This window comes from Nicotiana tomentosiformis, chromosome 5, assembly GCF_000390325.3.
Source record: "Nicotiana tomentosiformis chromosome 5, ASM39032v3, whole genome shotgun sequence".
NCBI lineage: Eukaryota > Viridiplantae > Streptophyta > Magnoliopsida > Solanales > Solanaceae > Nicotiana > Nicotiana tomentosiformis.
Window position 1 is genome coordinate 125,730,775 of NC_090816.1, and position 17,695 is coordinate 125,748,469.

General features: G+C 38.7%; 1 protein-coding gene across 1 annotated transcript; it reads right to left on the reverse strand.

Annotated features, from left to right (window-relative positions):
• Nucleotides 1–3,305: 3,305 nt before the first annotated feature.
• Nucleotides 3,306–16,516, reverse strand: LOC104120384 (probable E3 ubiquitin-protein ligase ARI8). Its single transcript, XM_009632140.4, has 15 exons — nt 16,215–16,516; nt 13,143–13,267; nt 12,760–12,862; nt 12,551–12,641; nt 11,198–11,370; nt 10,921–11,025; nt 10,739–10,827; nt 8,273–8,380; nt 7,903–7,993; nt 7,720–7,809; nt 6,197–6,244; nt 5,526–5,597; nt 5,337–5,436; nt 5,131–5,257; nt 3,306–3,893 (listed from the first exon to the last, which is right to left on the reverse strand). Exons 1-15 carry the CDS (start codon nt 16,395–16,397, stop codon nt 3,623–3,625), a joined length of 1,776 nt encoding a protein of 591 aa, XP_009630435.1. The 5' UTR covers nt 16,398–16,516; the 3' UTR covers nt 3,306–3,622.
• Nucleotides 16,517–17,695: the final 1,179 nt, after the last annotated feature.

Consider the following 17,695-nt stretch of genomic DNA (forward strand, 5'->3'; position numbering starts at 1 on the left):
CACCTATAGATGCCTCGAGAGATAGCTTGTCATAGTTCTGTATATGTTCACAAAACGAGGCCTAGATATTGGCTAACAGCTGGAGGAAAAAGGAGAGAAGAGTCGCATAGGCGCACTTACAAGGTCAGAGTCGTACAGGCTGCATGATATAAGGTAGCAACAGTTATGAGATTGGAAGAATTCCGACCACAAGTCGTGGTGTGAGAAAGAGGCCAAAAGTGGGAATGCCCTAACCTTTGAATTTATTCACAGAACAGTTTCCTAGATGGCAAGGGCATTATTAAAGTATTCATAAAAGCTATATGTTATGAGATTGATAGGCGCATCAGTCAACATTCGAAGACGAATGTTCCAAAGGGGGGAATGATGTTACACCCCATATTTTCATACGTGAGAATGCGTCATAAGTCAATTGATGTAAGCTCAAAAATGAGATCGTCTTTTAAAGTCCTTAAAGTAAGTTAATCATGTTACCTTGGAGGTTACAAATCTTTAATATCATGGATAACAAGTACCAAGAGGGTTGAAAGGCTTAGAATCTAAACAAATTAAAGAAAATAAGTTTCGTCAAAAGTCGACAAGTTGAGAATATTATAACATGTACTTTTGGGATAAGAATAGGGTGCTTAACATGATAAGGAGGTTATGTTATGAGTTATTTTAGTCGTATGATAGTCATGTGTTAAGTTTTGAAATCAAGTGAGTTGTGGAACAAAAGTTGGCAAAAGTCATCACAAGTTACATTCATAATGTGCTGAAAATTAGGTAAAATGTAGCAGAGCTTTTCTCCTAATATACTTGGAATTAAAGGATGATCCATATATCAAATTGAAGATCTACAAGTCTAGTTTCTAACGCATAAAACCGTTCGTCAATACGATATCATAGTAGATAGATATTCGTATTTTCACGAAACTGCGCAAGCAGCTCCTAATGGGACCCACTTAGGCGGTGGTCGACCTACTTCACTTTAAAAACGATTTGGATGACCTTTATTTCTCATTTTTCGACCCAACCTCATCCCTGCACTCCTCCTAAACAGATACCATAAGGGTTTGAAGTGACTCCAAAGTGATTACACCATATTTCAACATCAAAAGTTAGTTCTAGTGAAGAACAACAGCTCTCTGAAGTTGTGTCGTCATTGAGAATAATTGTGGGCTGTGTTTGGCTGAAATTTCAAGTTGTTACTGCCTATGGTGGGTATAACAACCTACTAATTGTGTCTAATCTTGCTTGTATGTTGGTTAAGTTGTTAGGATGATAAACTATAAGATAATACTTGGAGTAGCTTGAGATGTTGTTATTCTTGATGGATTGATTTGGAAGTCGCTCTTATGGACTTTAAGTGGATGGAAACTATGGAAAATAAGTTATCTATGATATTGTTAGTATGATTATGTTGGTTTACATGTCAATCTTATTGAGAAAATTGGTAACTAAAAAATAAATGGCTATAAAGCACTTGGAAGTTGTCCACAGTGATATTATCTTGTGTTAGGCTATTTCTAGTAACTTTGAAATTGAGTACAAGGTTGGAAATCCTTTAAAAGGTATTGGTTATTATACTGGATATATTACTAAGTTCAAGAATGAATTATAATAGGGTTGAAGGGTGCTAAAGGGATTCAATCCGAGCTTGCCACTCGTCGTGATATGTTGATGACTTGTTAATGAAATATTTTGTTCCCTATTGGTGATGTTGTTCTTATTGTATTGCTCTGGTTGTTGTTGTTGGCATATGGTATTGGACGATGACCTTGTTATAGGGGAGATGCTATCCAAATTTACATAAACGAGCTGCTAGTTTAAGTTGCGGACTTAGCCTTTACTCAGCAGTGATTTTGAATCTCCTTATACTATGGTAGATTGAGTTGAGTTGTTTGAAGAATTGCTTGAAGGTATTAAGGACTCAACAGAGGTAAGGTATGTTAAGGCTATCCCTTCTTTCCTTTTGACATGATCCATATGATACAAACGAAACGAGCAAACGCAAAATTTTCACAAATGATTCTATTCTTAGAAGTACCAGGGATGCCTATGTTCTTGATTCTCCATGTGTCATATTATCATATCGTCTGTTCATGGATCTCATAAAATACGTAAGTTGATAAAGTTTATTTCATGATATTAACCGAAGGCATATTGATCTTATGACATCCCGAGAGATCTTATTGACTTACTTCTTATGCATTGCATTCATTTATACATGTACATTGACCCATGACCAGATGGTGTTATATACGCGTATATTATATGTATATGGGGTATGGGGAAAGGTTATGCCATTATATACGCACCACCACCTGATCAGCTGGTATACGTTGATGATTTCGCCCACAGAGGCCGAGATGATAAGATGCCCTTAGAGGCTTGATGATGTTGTTTACGCACATACCTATGCATGATATGACATTTATACGCATATGTTTGACATTATAAATGTTTCATGATTCACAAAGCTATTCAGAATTATAGGTAGAGTTCTTTACTCCATGTTTCTTTCATGTCTTTTATATACTGCTTTCATATCTTACATACTCAGGTACTTTATTTGTATTGACTTCCCTTTTGCACGGGGACGCTGCGTTACATGCCTGCAGGTCCCAATAGACAAGTTGACAGTCCTCCTAGTAGGCTATCAGCTCAGCGGAAGGTGTTGGTGTACTCCACTTGCTCCGGAGTTGCCTATTTGGTCAGTATGCTTTGGACATGTATAGATTGGTATGGCGAGGCCTTGTCCCGACCTTTATGACGTTTATGTACTCTTAAAGGCTTGTAGACATATGTCATGTATATGGATGATTTTATGGCCTTGTCGGCCTATGTTTTGAGTGTACAAATGATCATTTCGGTCCTATAGGCTCATATGTCACATGTATAAGGTTGTACTCCATGTTGGATCGTCATATGTCGAGTATTCCCTTATGTTTTATCCTGGTTATCTCATGGCTGCCTTTCCGGCTCATTTACCCATGATAGTATAATAAAAAAGATATGTTATGTAGGTATTCGATTGAGTAAGGCACTGGGTGTCCGTCATACCCCATCGGTTTGGGTCGTGACAACATTTTTCTTTATAATATTTATTTATATAAATTATATAGTATATAGTAATCATAATAATAAGAGTTTAAAATAATTTGGGCCTTCAAATTTTGGGGGCCCAAGGCAATGGCCTCACTAACCTAGAGCCTTTAGAGTCGCCCCTGATCTGGGGATAATAATATGTACGCATACCTTACCCTTACCCTGAAGGCAGAGAGGCTGTTTCCGAAAGACCCCGACTCTAGAGGAAGAAACACTTTACCAACACAACAACTTTATATAATCAGGGAGTTGAATATTAAAAAAGAACATTTTGTTGCACATGTCAGATACAGGTTACAAAGATGACAGACAACAAACATATGTACATTTCATCTTTGGAGGTATGAAGGCTTCCAACTCATGGCCATCTTTTCATGCTTCTCCATCATAGTTCTCGACTGTTAAGTTCCGCCCCATTCCAGCATGTCTCCAGCTTAGAAACCCGTATCTTCATCTGGATCTGGACCTCAGTCGTAGCAATCAGCAGATTGAGGAATTCCCAGACTGAAGCAGTAGCAACTCAAAAATGGCTTCAACGGCGCTGCTGGCACATCTGGCATGCGGTAGCAGACCTAACATTGGCATATGTACAATACTCGCAAGACCAATGTCCTGAATCATCTATGTTTCTGGAACTGCTTGTCTTCGATGTGGTTCCCTTCCCTCTACCACCTTTTGCTTTGCTGCTCCCACCACCCAGGCTTTTCGAGCTAGCTGCCCTGCTGTAAGCACCATGAGCGTCCACATCCACGAGACCATTTTCTAAGGCTTGAACCAGATTCTCAAAATAATTTCTAGTCACACTGTCATCATTCAAACAGAATAAATTAAAGAGTACTCTCCTTACTCATCTCTACAAATAAACTCGAACGGATGGAATATCCCTGCATTTCAGCAAGATGCTCAGTAAAATGAGGAATAACCTCCACCTGGTAAACAGTTCAACTAAAGTTGGAGGTTAGCAAAGGACAAGTACAGACCCTAAAGCTAATCAAACCTTGATTGAAAAGATTTCGTTAATGCAGTACAACCACCATACTAGTTTTCAAGATTTCGTTAATGCAGTACAACAACCATACTACTTTTCTCTTACTGAAAATATGAATCACAAGAGATTTTGCCAGCTCTGATGCTGGAAACATTAGCTAACACCAGAAACCCCAGCTTGAGTGTGACTCTCAAGAAACTAGGTTGCTACACTAGCACTAATCCAATTTAAATTTTGTTGCATAATCCTGTACGGGTAAATTCTCTAATTGGTGATAATTCTAATCAAAAAAATAATTTGACATATGTTGCATTAAAGAATGCTTACTCTATTGACTTGCTGATCCCACTGAGAAGCAGGTCTCCAGATCTCAATTTTTCTACGACGCACTACTTAATGGGTCGCGTAATAATAAGAATTTTGGGAATGGAAAATTTAGTAAAGACAGAATAGCTGCCCATTCAACTTGCCTTCTCTATTAACTGATTCCAAACAACAGAACCACTTAAAACTTGGTCTAAGCCGTAAAAAAGGGTTGATCATTTTAGTGGAATATCACAAACCCTCAAGCAAATGCAAAAACTTCTTATTACTATTCCAATTAAAAGAAGCGCAGGAGCCTCTACTAGTTCGAAAGAAACTTGCAATCATTGAAACCTCGTCTGCTAAAAAAGTTAGTAATAACGTTCAGCAAGCTTTTAGTGTTTCTTAAGGAATGTTAAAAAGATATCCTACTGTATTGCTACACCCTCACTTCAGTAGGGAAAAAAGTAGTGTCTTCCTATAATAATCAAATGCTATAGAATCTGTTCATCTGCTCCTACCGAGATGAAAAGCAAGAATAATTTTGTTCTTCTCCTAAATCCCTGTAGAAAAACTGGTATAGCATAAATGATTTATCCAACTAACAGTCTTCTACTCATCATTTTAAGAGACAGAAATCTCCAAATCTCTTGCAAAGAAAATTTACAGAGCAGCACTTGAACCATCATACTCACCAGCCACTTGTAGAAATAGACTAGAGCTCTAGGTTTAATTCAGAATCTAAATACCTTGTAAGCCCGGCAAGCTTTGTCCGGAACTCATTAAACTCTTTTGACGGGCCTTCTGCATCGAGGTACCCCTGGAGTTCCTTCTCCGCACACTGATGAAGCCGTTCAAGTCCAGACTCAGCCTCACCTACGGCATTAACGATAAGTGCCTCAATACAGCAAGGGAAGCATCTAAATGTGTTTCTGAAGGGAAGCTAAGGCAAAACCTTGTAAATACTCAAAGAACTGTCTCTTGGCATGTTCATGCTCGGGTAAGTAATAACCATATGCATATGTCCATTTTAGCACACGCCTACATTCAACTATCTGCAAAGATTTAGCCGTCATAATCAGCATATATACATGAACCACGAGAGAGTAAGAATGTTAGATATTGATGTAGAAATTAAGATTACCTGCAACCAGGCCTCTATAATAAATTTGAGCTGTGATTCGGGTTGACACTGTTTGTCGCTCAGCTTCTCAAGCTGCAACGTGCAATAAATATAAATGCTTTCCGGAAATTCAGAGAAATAATCAGCTAATGACAACTTGAAAGAGAAAGATGCCTGAGTCCTCTTTCACACCCAACCTTGTATGTGACGACTTCTGTGGGTTGCTGGTGATGAATATGCAAATATAGGGAATATGAAAGATAACAAAAAGCTTTTGTTTCACCTCAAATAAAAAAGGCTTTATATAATCACAATGAGATATACCCCACACACAAAGATCGGGACAGAAAACACCGCTCGTGCATGAACATAAGTTGGGAGATAACAAGCAGAGACAGTTAAAACACTTCCAGAAGAGACAGACTAAGAAGAACAATGAATTTAAACTCAGCAGCTCAGTCTATAGAAATGGGGACAAAACTTCCCAGGGAGAATATTCTATGCATATAACAATAAATCCTTTTCAATTAATCTGTTCATCTGAATCTGCATTCTTCATAAATTTAATATGATCATTTTTCCTCTCGTCAAGAAAGAGAAACAAGCACTTTAATCAAGCAGTTTGTTAGTTAAATTTAAAAGGTAATAGCAAATAGCAGAAGATTGTTACATGTAAAAGAAAATTTCCTTACATGTACTGTTTGCATTTGCTGAAGATCTGCAAGTGCCTTTTGCCGAGACTGAAATGAGACATAAAGAAGACATTACTGACATTCAGATAAGCAGTTAAACAAAGACCATGCAGTATTATGAGTAAGACTTCTCCCGATAAATAATAAAGCATCAGAAACAAATGCAACCATATTCTGCGGCAAGAAAACATAATTGTGCTTAGTCTCTATCCCCATGATGAAGTCTTTGCCCAGTTCCAGAAAGAAATGTATGCAGGGCTATGAAGACACATAAAGAAGTTTAACTACTTGAACAGATAAGATAGTAAGAAAGCCATCTCCAAATGCATTCATGACTTTGAAATAAAAGAGATTGTTTTCTGGATCATTGCTTCTGAAACTTTCCAATTCAGACCCACGAAAGGGCAATGCTTCTAGTGCGTGCATACTGCACAAGATGATTTGAGAAGACAGCAGGAAAAATCATTCACTTGAAAGAATAATCTCTCATGAGGAGGATCCAAGCCCCAGGTTCCCAGTTCCGAAGGTATCTAAGATAAGTATCACATATAAAAATGACAAAAGAAGCTATAAATATGTCTTTCTGGATTGGGTTGACTTTGCTACTAAGGAAAGAGGTCATATTTTGGGACAAACTAAAACAGAAAGCAGGTCAAACAAAAGTGGAGGATAAGTTAAATTATTTTCCCTAGTTATCTTCATAGCAGACTCTTTTCATCCCATTAGATTATGTAAAAACCAATCTCAACTGTACACGTCCATATTGAATGAACGGTTGAACTATCGAAATGTCCAATCAGGTCAACTTCATGCTGACAATTGCTTAAGAATATAACTTAATAGTGCTAGTACATTATTTTTTTTAGAACTGGTAATGTATTTTATGTATTAATAACATAAATCTGGTACTAACTACTAAGTTGGTACCAGAGAATTACAATGATTTGAACCTTTGTACACCAAACAAAAAGGAATGGTTCCATCTATAATAAAGTTCTAATCCTGCAGTGCATCTAAGAAATCAAGCATGCTATTCTCATCTCTAACATCCTGTAGGTTGCACCAAAAAGCCAAAAGCCATACGCATGAGTATTTCATTTTCTGTACAACTTGGTGCTAGTACATCATCTATCTATATTTCTCATAATGCATCAGTAGCTCTTTAGATTGTTAATAATAGACTCCCATTAGGAGCAGAAGTCATGCAGCATCTACCACAATTTGACACATTACCATGGACATTATACTTTCTTGCTACTATATGTAAATTGATGACATTAAAAGCAAGATCATGTGCAGCAATTTCATGTGACAGTAATTTTATCAATCATCCATGCAAGAAGCCATCACCTCATGCTTAGGATACAAATTTAGGTCTGTGTAAAAATAACAATAGTATCTGGAAAGAACTCGAGCAAATACCAATCTTCTCTTTCTATCTTGTTTCTCCTAACGGTTGTAAAGTTGAGATAGCTGATAATGAGAAAACAACCAAAATACAGGTGTCATAAACCTCTACCTACCGACTGGTTGGTGGCCCATCTTTCGTAGTAGTGTGTATACCTCTCCAAAGAATTTTTTGCCATTTCTCTCCTCTTTTCAGATTCATCAAACTGGAAGCAAAACATCAGTTAGTTTATGACTAAAAGAACTGAATTGGCAGACAGATCTTGAAATAGAAAATACTAAAAGAGCAAAGATCTTACCACCCCCTCTTGCTTTGCTGCCTCATAACGGTTGCATGCATAGAAGCCACCTGTTCTCTCACCGTGATCCGTCCAAGGGCCAAGGCAGAGCCTGCAAAGATGTCTTCTTAGGAACAAAGATTCACAAGAATCACAATGAAACAAGATCTGGTGGATTATTATTTATTTGTGTGTGTGTGTGTGTTGGTGGTGGTGGTGGTTGGGGGGGGGGGGGGGGGGTTCCTGCTGCTTGATGTGTGTGATAAACGAAGCAGATGTACAAATTGAAGCATGGCTGAAAATTTTCTATTTGCACACCCCATACAATATTGTGCAAGTAGCATATGCTAGGAACAGGAACAGAAATTTCATGTATAGCTGATACACTTACCAGCAAAACTCAAATTTACAGGGTGGTGTGCATGTGATATGCATGCACCCTTGATTTTTCTCAATCGGCCGCTTGCATTTCGGACAAGGCTTAGAATTAGCTAATATCCTGCAATATCACCAAGATAATGATGTTTAATGTCACACACCGGAAGTGGAGTATATACCCACATGTATATCCAGAAAATGCAGCTTTAATTTGAAAGGAATTTAAGCTTACATGAAATACACAAATATAATAGTATAGAAAGTTAGGTCATGGGGAGTTGAGGAAACACAAAAACATAGTAGAACACCAAATATATGTCTGCTTGATGCATCTAATAACACCAAAATTTATCTCTGCTTGATGCATGAACTGTTATACAAACAAAAAAAAGGCTAGATGTAGGCACCATACAGCAATTAAAATTGCAAAAAAGTGGCACATAATAAATCTCAAAAACCTCAAAATGCTTCTGATCCGACAACATGGAGGGTAGAAACTGGACTCTAACAAAAATAGAAAATACTGAAATATGAGAGCACGCCGCCAGCGTTCATCCTGAGACAGGATCCTAACTGAGATAAAAAAAACCATAGAGTAGCAGCGGGCCAAATAAAAAATTACAGCCCTTTTGGCTATTGCTCAAGAAAACAAACATTATACTCTTATCTTCATTGGGTGAGCAGAACCCTATAATAATTATCATGCAATGCTACATTAATTTTCCTGGGTAGTTAAGCTGTTAGGTGAGTTATATGCAGATGATATAGTACTGATCAACGAGACACGAGGCGGTGTTAACGCAAGGTTGGAGATTTGGAGACAAACCCCGGAGTCTAAAGGTTTCAAGTTGAGCCCAACTAAAACTGAATATTTGGAGAGCAAGTTCAGCGACGTGACTCATGAAACGGACGGGAAAGTGAGGCTTGATACACAAGTCATTCTTAGGGAGTTTCAAGTATCTCGGGTCAATAATCCAAGGTAATGGGGAAATTGACGAGGATGTCACACATCGTATAGGAGCAGGTTGAATGAATTGGAGGCTCACTTTCGAGGTTTTATCTGATAAAAATGTGCCCACTAAGACTTAAAGGTAAATTCTACAGAGTGTTAGTTAGACTGACTATGTTATATGGGGCGGAGTGTTGGCCTGTCAAGAACTCCCATGTCCAAAAGATAAAAGTAGCAGAAATGAGGTATGCTGAGATGGATGTGTTGGCATACCCGGAAAGATAAAGATTAGGAAATGACGATATTTGGGTCAAAGTGGGAGTAGCCCCTGTGGAGGATAAGACGCGGAAAGTGAGGCTGAGATGGTATGGGCATGTAAAGAAGAGATGCATAGATGCCCCGGTGAGGAGGTGTGAGAGATTGGCCATGGCGGGATTGAGGAGAAGTAGAGGTAGGCCTAAGAAGTATTGGGGAGAGGTGGTAAGGCAGAATATGACGCGGCTTCAGCTTGCTGAGGACGTGCTTAAGTGAATATCGAGAATTAGGGTAGAAGGATAATAGGTAGCAGTTGTGTCTTCTTTTCGTGCTGGTAGTTTTGGTATTAGTCTCGTTTCCTAGTATTTTCTCTTTCGTGCGGGTAGTTTTGGTATTCGTCTCGTTTCCTAGTATTTTCTTATCCGCAGATTTCTTTCACCGTATGTTGTTTCTTTCGCCTCGATTATTTTATTTCATCCTCTCTGATATTGTTACTGTTTTATTGTTTCGGTTTCTTTTTTATCTCTCCTTGAGCCAAGAGTCTATCAAAAACAGTCTCTCTACCTTCACAAAGTAGGGTTAAGATCTGTGTACACACTACTCTCCCCGGACCCTCACTCGGTGGATTTACATTGGGTTTGTTGTTGTTATTGTTGTTGTTAAGTTGTTTGATCAACTTTACCAGGGACTTCCAAGTAGTAACAATATCCATCACTAAAGGTTACATGTTCAAATCAAAAGGACATATAACATTAAGCATATGTTTCTCTTTGAGACCGTTCACAGGAACAATCCCTTCTTTGGATAAGATAAAACGTCCTCCATACTCCCAGATGTATTCAAAATTCACCATGACACAAAATCTACCAACAGGGAGAAAACAAGTTGGAATTAAAACTTAGACGAAAGAGCAATAGGGGATCTTTTCTTAAAAGTTCCAAGCAGGAAAATGGCTGCAGCTTCTTAGGCACATCAGAGTTTTTATGCTCCAACTTTACCTTTGGAACTTTTGGTCCCACAAGCACTATTTTCCCAATAAAAGGAAGATATTCAGGATTATAGTAAGTTCCAACCAAAGGTATGAGCCACTTCCACCTATGTTTCCAAGACGGTTGAACCCCCTCTATGGAGCAACAATTTGATCAGGGAACTTACTAACTTAATAGCTCCTTCATGAAGTTATTATCTCTCTTCCACGACTAATTTACCAAAGTCAGCTAAACCAAGTAATACAAAAGACAAAAAGAGAGGATTACAAATTCTGATTTTGCATACCAATTCATGTTTTCAGATTCAGCACTGTTCTTCAAAATCCACTTGGACACAGTTCCACAATCAACTGGACGATGAGTTTCCTCGGTACACTGCAAATAAATTCATAAATCATAGTGACTACAGAAATGCAGAAACAGAACAACCATTAACTAAAGTAGTTAAGTTTAAACATTGCAACTCACATTCCAGCAGAAACTATATGAGCAGCCGCAAGTAACATCATAGCTTCCGCTACCAACAATAAAGTCAACTGCATAATCACATCCTGGAGCAGGACACCATTTTGTCTAAAGAAGACCAGAACAACCTTTAGGAACTTAATAGACGCCCAAAGCATATACTAAAGATTCTTCTAAAAGAAAAGTAACTAAAACAGCTCAAAGTATCACTATAGGAAAGAGAGAAAGGTAGGAGGAAGATTTAGAAGGCAAATAGCAAAAGCTTTATGCAAACGATTACCTTTCTATTGTCCTCCACAAAGGACCTGATAAAGTAGTGCTTATACTTCTTTTTATCATCGTTACTTGCCAATTTGTTTATCATATCTCGACCTATAGCAGCACTACAAGATGGATCAGGACAGCGCAGCATCAAGCATCCAGGACCATCACTGATGGCCGTGCCAATATACCCTGCACCAAACAAAGAAAAGATGAGAAGCTCCGTGGGATGCCTAAACAGAAAAGTAGGAAAAACTAACCATACCACGAACAGTGAAAATATTACTTCATTCACATGAGAGATTTAAGAAAATATTTTACATCAATCTTCTCAATTATACTTCAACATTGTTCTATGATGACAAGATTAACCACAAAACGTCTCAGAGAATGTAACTGTAATCTTTTCTCTCTAGCTCCCCATATCCATAAGTTCTGAGATCAGCTTTGGCACCAATTCTTTTCTATTTAAGTGGGAAAAGTCCCCGTACACAAGTGGTATCAGAAAACCTAGACAAAGCATCTCTCCACGAAAGTCACCAAATCAACTATGCCAATAGGAACTTCGTGGGTGCGTCAAAAATTAACCAACAACAAGAGAGCTTAGCTATACAAAACATTTTCCAACCCCGTAAAAGCTCTATTGTTCTTTTCCCCCCGACTACCAACATAAGAGCAAAGGAGTTACCTATAATATAATTCAGAAATCAAGAACAACTCTGAAAGGAGTATAAAAGGTTTAATCCTCGCATTAGTATAAAGTTGTCTTTTCTTCTTCTTTGGGATCGGTAAAGATAATTGCACTGATTCATAGCAAAAAGAATATGCTGTGAGAAAATGGACATCCAAAACCATAGTTGCATTACAAATTGTGTAATGAGCTCAAAACCATGGTCTCTACATCCTTTATTACCATCATGTTGCACCAAAAAAGTAAAAAAAGAAGGGCAACTACACTTCACAGTAATTACAGATTCCTTTTTGCTTTCAAAAAAGCTAGCAGTTCTTTCTATCCAAATGGACAACCATGTAGCTGCTGGAATGAAGTTCCAACTTTTGACATTTGACTTCCCGAAATTTATCCTGGACCAGCACTGAAGGAACTCTGGAGTACTGTTATCTTCTTCATCCCAACACCTTTTAGTTCTCAACGAGCTGGATAAGCTCCAAAGGAAGCCTCAACCACAATAGCAAGATAACCAGCATGAGTAAGACAGTAGAAAAAACTTAAAGATTTGGGTAATTTTGACTGCCGAGATAAGGCTAGTTTCATGAAACATAGAATGCCAGATTTCTCAAGGAGAGCGAATATTTAGCCCCGGACACCTTTCATAAATTCATTAAAAAGGGGCACTTCTCCTAAGAGACTAACCTTGCCAGCAGGTAAGACAAAAAGGATGACCACAAGCAGCAGCAGTGATCTCATTACGAGGATAATCATCAAAGCAGATCCCACATGTAAGCTGCAAGAAAGAAAATTTGCATCTTGAATTCAAGGAAATAGTAGCGATCAACATTAAGACTCTAGTTTTCATCCAATCTAAAGGAAGAAAATGCTCTTCCTCTATGAAATTTAATTACCTCTTCTTCATCAGGGAGCGGCACATGATTCTCTAATAAACCAACAATCCTGCGGACCTTTCCTTCATCTGCAAACCATTCATCATTCACTTTGCTGACACTCCTGTCAGTAAAGGCTAGGATATTCAGCATATAAGCCCCAAAACCTTCCAAGTTTTCAACTATGTTGTAAGTAAGAGCAATGTGCATCAGACTTTAAGAACCTAGATGCCCAAGCATTCTATATGACTAGAATGATTTGCATGCTCTACAAATTTACTGATGGCCACAAAAATTAACTGAGGACAGGGAAAACTTCTAGCTCAATACCCATTCTATATCAACATCTAACATATATAATCATAACTACAAAATAATGCTCTTGTCTTACGAAAAGAATTTACCAGTTATAATGGCGAAGCAGAATACCAGCAGCTACCCATGAAATGGAGAGCACAGTAGATATTTTTGTAATACTATCCTCTTGGCGTTTGTGAATATCAGCTTCATTCAAGATGCTAAAATTTGACTAAAGAAAAGGTAAATCAAAGTATCAGCCGAAAAAGTTTTTTTTTTTTAAATGAGAACTCGTTGTAAGCAAGCATTTGGTAGAGAAAATAACTTGATAAAACCCATGGTTGTGGCCTCATGGTCAATCAAGTGGGTTAAGAACTATGAGGTCCCAAGTTCAAATCCCAGTGGAGGCAAAAAAACTAAGTGATTTCATCTCATCTATCCAAGCCTTGGTGGACAGAGTTACCAGTACCTGCACTAGCGGCAGGTAGCAGGTATCCCGTGAAATTGGTCGAGGTAAGCGGAAGTTGGGCTGTACATCATGGTTATCAAAAAAGAAATAGCTTGTTAAAGATCACAACCACTGGATAACCATGGTTACACACTGGGAATTCAATGGTTAATTCACTTTATCAAAAACTAGGATAATTAAGCAAAGTTTAGCGGTAGCTAATGTACTAAACCTAGTGTTTTCCAGAATTATTATCAGATTACAACAAATTTGTAATTGTATTTGGCTTAAAGAGATCCATATGATAACTTAAAGCTTATTAATCGTAAGCATACAATTTCTCTAGAATTACACTATAATTATCAAATGAGATTCCATCCCTATTCAAAATCTCGTCTCCTATTTCTCTTCTAAGTCCACTTGAATACTTGCAACATCTTATGGCCGTTCACAAGACCCAAATAATTAAGTCCCTTCCTTTGAAAAAATAAATTTCACAACGGGGCCTCCAAAAGAGCGGGAGGACCATAATCAAAGATGGCGACTAAACAGTGGGGTTTGTGCAAATTCCAACACCACCACAAGGTTCTCCTATCACCAGCGACCAAACCCCAGTGAAGATCTCCGGCAGAAAACCTCACACGGGCCGTCACGCGCCACCGGAAGTTAGGGTTCCGGCGAGAGTGTTACTTCACGCGCGGGCGCGTGAGGTCATTTCCAGCATCTTCCAAGTCTGATTTTTCTTCTGTGTTGGTCGCCTATCTTTTCCGACTCGGCCCTTCGAGATTCGTGGATTTTCAGTTACCAGTAAAGTGTTTTCCGGCGAGAGCAGTGGTTTTTCCGGCCATCTTGTTCACATACTAAGGTCGCATGTTGATTCCAACCTCAGCCATTTAATTTCCACCTTTTTGTTGAATTCATTTGCTTCCGACGAAGATCTGAGAAGTCACAACAGTTGCGTCTGTCCACTGAATGGATCGAATGCTCACTTTCAATTCTAGTGGCAAAACTTTTGAATTAATTAGTATCAAAGAGGAAGCTAAGGGATGGTATATTTTTACAGAACGTAGCAGAAGACTTTCAAGCAAGATTAAAATAGATGACAGCATCTTCCGATGGGTGTGCGAAGCTTTGATCCAAGCTTCTCTTCAGACCGGCAACAACTGCAAAAGATGGGGCAGGAAGGTGCAAACATACACTTTTCGGGTGGTCCAAAATTTTAACAGTTATGGTCGGTTCGTTAGAATTGAAGCTATCGTAGGGCTAACAGATCTGCAATCATTATCCCAGAAGGCAATTACAATAAAGGATGGGGGACATAGCAGGGATGATACAAGGTTATCTGGGAACATACGTAGACCCAAGATTTTATCTCTATGCTGATCAATCAAGGTCTTACAAGGAAGCTGCTAATATATCACATTGGCCAACTACAACTAATGCCAATGTTGGGCATGGTGCACTCCAGGAAGAGCTTGGAAATGAAAACTTCCTTTCGAAATGTCTTATAGGTCAGTTCAATGACCCATTTAGCTTGAGCCCAAAGGCAGAAGTAATTCATAAATGGTTCACAAGCATATGGCAAGTCACAGCGGGTCTCAAGATCACTCCCATCGAGCACAACCAGTTCCTTTTTGAGTTCCCTTCCAGATTCGAAGCAAACAGGGTCAAAGATGGTGACTGGTTTTGGAATGGAAGAAGATTGACCTTGAAATGGTGGTCTCCGGTGGCCGGAGCAGATATGAAATCTTCAATATCGGAGCATCGATGGGTGAAAGCTTTTGGAATTCCTATCCACGAATGGACGGCGGACACTTTCAAGTTCATCGGAGACAAGTGTGGTGGCTTTGTCGATATTGACGATGACACTAAACATAGAGTCCACTTTTTTTGGGCACGTATCTGTGTGGTTAATCAAAGAGAAGAATTACCAAAAAATCTGGAGTTGATTACGAAGGACTGCGGCTTTGAAATCTCGTTACTAGAAGATGCTCATACAAAAATCAGACCTGCCGGAAAATCCTTTTCCGATGAAGCAAGGGAGAAGATGGCAGGAGTGGGTACCTCGAACCTTGCATCAAACACAGTCTCACATGTAGAAGAACAGGTTGGCAGCTCTAATTTGAATGCTGGTTCGTTTGTTAAACGAGTGGGTAAAGGGCCACCATGTATATCCGGACCAACTTGCGTGCACCTCAACCATTCCACCAGTACCTGCTACCTTCCACCGCACAGATAACGGGTGACTTTGCTCAAGGCTTAGGCAAATACAAATAAAGCAGCCAATCACCTTGTGTTCTTTTGCCCCGCCGGAATTTGAACAAGGTAACCCCAATTAGTCCTATAAAGCTCTTTCCTTTCTTTTCCCCTTCTACTAAATATGGAAGACCACGCAAATCAATTCTAAGCTCGTAGTACAGGTATTTCCCCCTGTCGTCACAAATCAAGGTTTCAATTGCCCAAATAAGGATTTGGAAACAACAAAAATGTTAGTTGAGCACCGGAACTCTAGTAGACCAAAAAAATGGTTGATTTTGAATAAAACCTTAATTAGCAGCTGAAACAATCGTCCATTAAATTTGTTTACTAACATAAACTATTTCCAGTAATCATAACAAAATAAAAACAGCTCCAAATTCAAAAGTTCCTAAACTTACAGCTCAAAAATGAATTTTAACTATAAAAAAAAACTAAAAATCATATTTTATTTATATATATTGAAAGTGTGTACCTGAGAACGGTTATGAGCGAGGAGCGTATTGGAATCATCGTCGGATTCGTTGTCGTTGAAATCGTAATCCATGACGTCATCATCGTCGGACTCGTGGGCGTCGCCGCCGCTGTAGAAGTCGTCGTCGAATGATTCTCCGTCGTCGGTGGCGTCCTGCATCATCATTTCATCCTCCGATGTCATTTCTCCTTTTTCACCCACCCCACCCACCCCTTCTCGATCTGTATATATACACGGATGTGAATGAATTGTGTGTATGTATAGGTTATGGGTTCAGTAGAGAGAATACAATGGAAATTGGGGAAAGTGAAAATGGTTCTTTTCTCTTCGCCTTTTGTTGTGTTGGTGGAAAATGACAGGAATAACAACAACGTTACATGTAATACAAAACAAAAGAAAATTAGGAACCAAATTCTTTTCCCTTAGATTGACGTTACATCAACAAATATGCTACTCGTATTTCTTTTTTGAAGAATTAACTTAAAGAGTCGTTTATTTAACCGTTCAAATTTAAAATAACTAATAAATATTTAATATATAAATAATTAGATTAATATATATATATATATATATATATATATATATATATATATATATATATACACATTTTAAAAAAATAATGTATAATTCATGTGCATCGACTAGGACAAATAAATAATATATATAGCTAGCTATTTGTGTAATGATTCCTTCTTTTTAATCTACCGATAACTATAGGGAAGGTGGTTCAACATAATCATTTACTAATTTATATATAAGAAATTAGGGGTCTCAAAGGATTACTCTGGTGGTCACAAGGGAGACTAGTGGTGGAATGGAGAGGTGCAAGAAAAAGTGAAAACCAAGAAAGCAGCGTATCTGAAACTAGTGGAAAGTGTAGACGAGGAGGAGAAGAGGGAGAATAGGGAGCATTATAAGTTGGCTAAGAAAGAGGCAAAGCTAGCAGTTACGGCGGCCAAGACTGCAGCTTTTAGTCATTTGTATGAGGAACTCGAGGGCCGAGGTGGGGATAAGATGTTGTTCAGGTTAGCCAAAACGCGAGAAAGGAAGGCGCGTGACTTGGACCAAGCGAAATGCATCAAAAACGAAGAAGGTAGAGTTTTGTTGGATGAGGGACTTATCGTCGGAGATGGTAGACCTACTTTTATAGTCTCTTGAACGAGGAGGGGGACGGGAGCATTGTACTGGGTGATTTGGAACTCTCCGGGAGTTGTTGTGACTTTGGATATTATAGGCGGATTAGAGTTGATGAAGTTGAGGGGGATATGCGTAAGATGAACAGGGGCAAGGCGACCAGGCCGGATGAAATTTCGGTGGAGTTTTGGAAGAGTGCGGCAAGGCAGGCTTGGAGTGGCTCACTGGTTATTTAATGTCATTTTTAGAACAAAGAAGATGCCCGAAGAGCGGAGGTAGAGCACGATGGTTCTTGTATACAAGAACGAGGGTGATATCCAAAATTGCAATAACTATCGGGGTATTAA